At 60.8% G+C, this 6,292-nt stretch overlaps 1 protein-coding gene across 4 annotated transcripts; it reads left to right on the top strand.

Annotated features, from left to right (window-relative positions):
• The first annotated feature begins 2,500 nt into the window (after positions 1 to 2,500).
• On the top strand, positions 2,501 to 6,214 carry LOC131817527 (interferon-inducible GTPase 5). 4 transcript variants are annotated; one of them, XM_059150977.1, is made up of 2 exons: positions 2,501 to 2,776; positions 4,679 to 6,214. In XM_059150977.1, the coding sequence occupies exon 2, from the start codon at positions 4,744 to 4,746 to the stop codon at positions 6,136 to 6,138; it is 1,395 nt and encodes a 464-aa protein (XP_059006960.1). In that variant the 5' UTR covers positions 2,501 to 2,776; positions 4,679 to 4,743; the 3' UTR covers positions 6,139 to 6,214. The 4 variants fall into 4 exon arrangements, with proteins under 4 accessions (XP_059006960.1, XP_059006961.1, XP_059006959.1 ...); XM_059150978.1 differs by having other exon boundaries at positions 4,641 to 6,214; XM_059150976.1 differs by lacking the exon at positions 2,501 to 2,776 and adding an exon at positions 3,180 to 3,204 and having other exon boundaries at positions 4,641 to 6,214.
• The last annotated feature ends 78 nt before the right edge of the window (positions 6,215 to 6,292 follow it).

Raw genomic sequence — 6,292 nt, 5'->3', positions numbered from 1 at the left:
TTGAAGAGACACGGGGAGGACAGGGAGGGAAGAAGGATTGGGAGCAGTCAGGAGAAATGGGAGGAAGAAGAGGAGGCAAAGGGCTGGGAGTTCTGTGAGGGAGGCAGGGCCTGGCACAAAGCAGGTGTTCAGCAAGTGTGTGTTCTGTGAATGAACTTCCTCCAAGAAGCCCTCCCTGACTCCACCTTCTCCAGCGCTGGCTCAGGCATCCCCTTGGTTCTCACACTCATCCCGGGACTCCAACCCTACTTTACCCCTGTGGGTTGTCACTGTCAGGGGAGGGTTCTATTTCCCTCACCGGACTCCTGTGAGTCCTATGCTGGGTTCCGAACATCAACCAACAGGTCCTCGGTGCTCAGCAAGCATATGCTGCGGAAACTGCCCCCCTGTAGGAAAGGGCTATTGCTGTCATTGCTGTTCCCAGCCTGGCAGACACAGAGTGGACACTCAGGAATCACCTTCATTGATTCTAAGATGCACTCCCCCTGCCCTGCCCCCACATTTTGACGATTCTGAAATCAGGAAGAGTCACCGGGCATGGCACTTAACAGTCACCGTGGGCCAGGCCGCCATTGTGACGTAGCCTTCACTGCCTGAGGTGATAATGAGCTGCTTTTAATAGCATCGTCCCTGCTCCTGATGGCACGGGAGGGTGTGGTGTGTGGGAAAGCAGGGGTGTCCGCTGCTCAGAGGCAGGAGTGATCCAACAGCGTCAGACTCTGTGGTTAGCAACAGCTTAGCCAATTTATTTCCCTTGTATCTTCCTAGTAAGATACACCCACAAAGTGATGCACAATAAAAAAAAAAAAAATCGGTACTTTCTACGTTAGTCTACAAAGAGTAAGTGTAAAATAAAAATTTTAAGTGACAAGGAAACGTCGTGTCAGACTTGTATTGGCAGCAATTTGTCCCCTTGTTAGGGGAATGGAAAATGGTGCGACTGACACCCAGTGACACCTTCGATCTGATTATACAGGGAACCCGTGGAAAGAAGGAATGAATAAATGCGTTCATCTCATTTGTCTCCGTCTTCCTCTCGATCCCAGTCTCAGCTCCTGGGTTTTATGTCTGTCTGGGGATGACAGGTGGGAGAACAGAATTCTAGTCCCAGTTAAATGAGCTACCTCGTCTGACGGGCTTCCCACGGCGCCTGGCACTTTGGAAACACCCAGTCCGTGGGCGCTCTGCCTCGTGTGTGGCTGTGTCAGCCGCCCACAGCAGCCTGTGGGGCCTATAAGGGCAGGGATGAGTTTGAGTCTCACCTCCGGACCAGTACAGGGACTTGGCTATTCGGTTTCAGCAGATGTTCGTGGAATGACCGAATAACCGTGTGAATTACAGGGTAAATGGGAACTCTCTGTCGTATCAGGGTCTTTGCACCAGCTGGTCCCTTGGCCTGGGAAGCAACTCCCTATCAGGCCGTCGGGCTCACAGATCTCAGCTCAGCTGCCCTCTCTTCCAGGAAGCCCTCCCTGACCCCCAGGCGGGGTCAGGTATCCCCTTGGCGTTCCCACAGCCCTCTGGAGACCTCCGTTGCAGTGCTGGGTCATCACTGTCTGCGGATGGATGAGACTCCCACATGGGAGAGAGCCCAGGGCGATCTTGGTCACTGCTGCCCAGGCTAGTGTGATGAATGAGCAGGAATGAGAAGGCTTGGCAGACAGGCTGCAGCCTCTCCCTGGCGGGCACCCTCAGGAATGGGTAGCGGCGCCCCTGGCAGCATGCGAGCCTGCATCAGAGGCATTTCGGCAGGTGTCCGGCTTTGTCTTGGCCCTCGGTCACCCGGGGCCGAGGGCAATCTTCCTTCCCTCTGACCTGGAGCCCCTGAGGGCAGAGCCTGGGGCTGAGCACTTCCGGGGCGCTGGCTCGTGGCTGGCTGGGGCCTGGGGATCCGGAGCGGGGGCTGAACGAATGAGGCCCATGAAGCGGGAGGTGGGCTCCCAGGGCCACGGCCCGTGTGTGTCGTCCACGTGTATTGGAGTCTCTCGTGGCCGCAGGGCTGTGTGTGCCTGAACGTGTATGGCTGCACGTCGCCTGACTGCCGCTGTCCTGTAACAACTATATTGGGGGGTCTGGGTCTCTGCTCTCCCTCTTGGGCTGGTGCGCGTGTCTGTAAATTTAGGGAAGAATCCAGGTCTGCGTGCTTGGTGTCTGGGAACGTCCGCAAATATTTTTTAATCTCTTGACCTCCAGCTCCTTCCCTGCGCTTCCGTCCCATCCCGTGGCTCTATACCTTCTCGTCCCCTCCGTAACCGGTTCCTCTGACAGGTCCTCCCCCGGCTCTCTCTGAGGTGGAGACTGGTCCATTCTGTCTTCCTGCTGGCCTCTCCCTCTACTTTTTCTAGGGGCGTCTCTTTCCCCAACCCCAACTCTGCCTTGTCCCGGGGCCGTTGCCTCAGCCTCGCTTCTCATTCATGTTGCTCCCTACTTCCACCTCACCATTTGTCACAGTGCTGCCACCTTCAGTGATCGAGAGGAAGCAGAGGAGGCAGAGGGACCGAGGGGACCAGGATGTCACACTCGATTGGGCAGAGAGCTGGGATTTGGACGGGCTGGGCTGGGCAGGAGAGGACGGAGGACGTTAACGTGCGGGGCAAGGAGAGGCCTGGACACTGGATAGTGCACAGAGCTGTGGCACTGCGTTAGTCCTGGCCAGGACCCAGCAGAGCCGTGCTGGCAGTGACCTTGTGGGTGTTGCAGACCTGGCCTGTCCCCGCAGCCAGCACTGGCGAAGCTAAGCCAGCAGCCTCAGAGTACGCACACCGTGGGACAGTAGGTGAGTAGATGGTGTGGAGAAGAGAGCGTGAATGGCTTTTTGGGCAATAGTCCCCTGAAAGGAGAAGAAATAGAGGGTGGGTGGTGAGCAGGGTCAGGCCCTTGGATATGAGGTGGCAGAGCTGGGACTGGGTCCTATGGGTGACGGAGAGCACAGATGGGTGGTCCTCCCCTTGTTGAGGGGGGACTGAGGGCCCAATGTGACCAAGAGGGGGGCCGCAGGAGCAGCTGGGGGAGGGGGTCCCTGCCCCAGAGTGGGACCCCGCCCCCTGACATCACTGTCACATTATTGCGCTAGGGTTGGCTGACCAATAAGCTGCTGCTTGCTCTTATAATGGGTCCTAGCAACGGGTCTGACCTTGGGCTAACAGGAGAGGAGACCCCACCAGCGGGGAAAGTGTGAGGGGAGAGGGAGAGCCTGCAGGGCGGGTGAGTCTGGCTGGGCCCTGTGGATGAAGGGAGGCGGGGGCTGCCAGGACCAACCCGAGCTCCCTGGCTGCCTGGCCCTGGCTGCTGGGACTTGCCCCCGCACCTGCTTTCCTCTCCTTGGGCCATATCGTTCCATGGCTCAGGGGGACAGGGTGCAGGGAGAGTGGGCATAGCACGGGAGAAATGTCCCTATCCGGGATGGGGGTGCAGAGCTGGCGGGAATAATGTAATAAGGAAAATTTCTGTGGGGCGTACACAGGGACAGCCAGGAGGCAAAGAGGGAGGCAAAGACGCGTAGCCGAACGGAGAGCTCCGGAGGGATGAGGGAGCCCAGGGAAATAAGCTTGAATCCTGGCTGGACCTCCGTGCAGGGACCTCACTTGGGTGGTCTGAGCGCCTCGGTCCCTCTGTCTGATGGGGACAGTGATCTCTAGTGTGAGCTTACCTTGGCCACCGGGGCAGGGCTGGGTGTTTAAGGAGAGGGACTCCCAGTGTCTGGGCATCTCCTCATGCCAGGCTCCGTCCACCAGCTGAACCCCAGGACGTTGCCTAGGGCCAGACGGGTGAGCTCACGACCCTCACAGGCCGCCTTAGCCCCGTGAGATAGCAAGGGTGTCTTCCGCGTGTCTTCCTCGGGGCACTCGAAGTCTCACAGCTTGAAGTCACCCAGCTAGGAATGCTAACCAGGCTGAGAACGCTTACTGCCTGCTGTGAGCCACGCAGTTTCAAAACACTTTCTATGTATCAACTCACTTAATTCTCGAAGACCTGAGTAGGGGTTTGCTATTAACCACAGTGACTGGCTTCATCTTACAAATGAGGGGAAGGAGACGGAGTGTTTCAAGTCACTCAGCCCGTACGTAAGGGAGCCAGGATTTGAGCCTGGGTCTGGCTCCAGGGTCGGGGTCCCCCTCAGCACCCCTTCCCGCTGCCCCCCCATGGCAGTAGGGGCAGGAGCCGAGTGTGCTCAGCCTCGGCCCAGGGGCTGAGCTTCCACCCTTTCCTTCGGAGGCCAGGCTACCACATTCGTGCAGCCTGGTGCCCAATGAAAACACAGGCCCCTGGCTCAAGTATCTGTAAGAATTTCAGTCAGCATCAGCAGAGCGTTAAGCTGAGAGCTGAGCCTTCCAAGCCTGGGGCTCTGTGTGACCGCCTGGGTCACAAGCAGCCATCAGGCCCTTTCCCTGAAGACTCCTGCGCACCGCAGGAGGCACTCGCTATGCCTTTTACGCAGAGGAACAGGCTCAGAGAGGTGCCTCGCTCTGCCCCAGGTCACACAGCAAGTCAGAAGCAGGGATGGGATGTGAGCCTAGGTCTGTGAGACCTCAAAGCCCCCCACCTCGTGCCAGATCTGTACCCGGGTTTTTTGAGAAGGGGTGGGCCAGAGGGACTGCCCTTATGTCCTTGGTGTCTCTCTCTCCCTACCCGGCACCAAGGCCTAGGAGAAGTGAACGGCTCCCTTCTACCCCCGCAGACGCTGAGGACCACGCGTCCTGTGACTCTCCCCCAGCTCCCGTGCCCTCCGAACCGCTGGTCACCATGGCTACTTCGAAGTTGCCAGCAGTGCCCGGGGAGGAGGAGACCACCATCCTCATGGCCAAGGAAGAGCTGGAGGCCCTGCGCACGGCCTTCGAGTCGGGCGACCTCCCGCAGGCGGCCTCTCGCCTCCGGGAGCTGCTGGCCTCCTCGGAGAGCATCCGCCTGGAGGTGGGAGTCACAGGCGAGTCCGGCGCTGGCAAGTCCTCCCTCATCAACGCCCTCCGCGGCCTGGGCGCCGAGGACCCCGGTGCGGCCCTCACAGGCGTCGTGGAGACCACAATGCAGCCCTCGCCCTACCCACACCCCCAGTTTCCCGACGTGACCCTGTGGGACCTGCCGGGGGCCGGCTCTCCGGGCTGCCCGGCTGACAAGTACCTGAAGCAGGTGGACTTCGGCCGCTACGACTTCTTCCTGCTGGTGTCCCCCCGCCGCTGCGGGGCCGTGGAGACCCGCCTGGCCTCGGAGATCCTGCGCCAGGGCAAGAAGTTCTACTTCGTGCGCACCAAGGTGGACGAGGACCTGGCGGCCACACGCACCCAGCGGCCGTCGGGCTTCAGCGAGGCAGCCACCCTGCAGGAGATCCGGGACCACTGCGCAGAGCGGCTGCGGGCGGCCGGCGTGAGCGACCCCCGCATCTTCCTCGTGTCCAACCTGTCGCCGGCCCGCTACGACTTCCCGCTGCTCATGTCCACCTGGGAGCACGACCTGCCAGCCCACCGGCGCCACGCCGGCCTGCTCTCTCTGCCCGACATCTCGCTGGAGGCCCTGCAGAAGAAGAAGGACATGCTCCAGGAGCAAGTGCTCAAGACGGCCCTGGTGTCGGGCGTCATCCAGGCCCTGCCCGTGCCCGGGCTGGCGGCCGCCTACGACGACGCCCTGCTCATCCGCTCGCTGCGCGGCTACCACCGCAGCTTCGGCCTGGACGAAGACTCGCTGGCCAAGCTGGCCGAGCAGGTGGGCAAGCAGGCGGGGGACCTGCGCTCCGTCATCCGCTCCCCGCTGGCCAATGAGGTGTCGCCAGAAACAGTCCTGCGGCTCTACTCGCAGTCGTCCGACGGTGCCATGCGGGTGGCCCGCGCCTTCGAGAGGGGCATCCCCGTGTTCGGCACCCTGGTGGCCGGTGGCATCAGCTTCGGCACCGTCTACACCATGCTTCAGGGCTGCCTCAACGAGATGGCTGAGGACGCCCAGCGGGTCCGCATCAAGGCCCTGGAGGAGGACGAGCCGCCGTCTGAGGTCAGCCTGGAGGCTGCCGGCGACAATGGCGTGGAGAAGCGGGGTTCCGGGGAGGGGGGCTGTGAGGAAGCCCCGCTCTCGACCCGCCGGAAGCTTGGCCTCCTCCTCAAGTATATTCTGGACAGCTGGAAGAAGCGGGACTTGTCGGAAGAGAAGTGAACGTGCAGACCCACCCCCTGCCTCACCCACAGACCAAGCCTTAACAAAACCAGCTTAACAAAGCCTGTGTGCTGGAAATGTGTACGCCGAGGGCCTGAGCTTGTCACTGGGGGGGGGGGGGGGGGCGGGAGGCGGCGCAGAGGAGCCCCGGGAG

Source organism: Mustela lutreola, chromosome 16 (assembly GCF_030435805.1).
Source record: "Mustela lutreola isolate mMusLut2 chromosome 16, mMusLut2.pri, whole genome shotgun sequence".
Taxonomy (NCBI): Eukaryota; Metazoa; Chordata; class Mammalia; order Carnivora; family Mustelidae; genus Mustela; species Mustela lutreola.
Note: the sequence above shows the minus strand (reverse complement) of the source record. Positions and strands in the feature narration are given on the sequence as shown.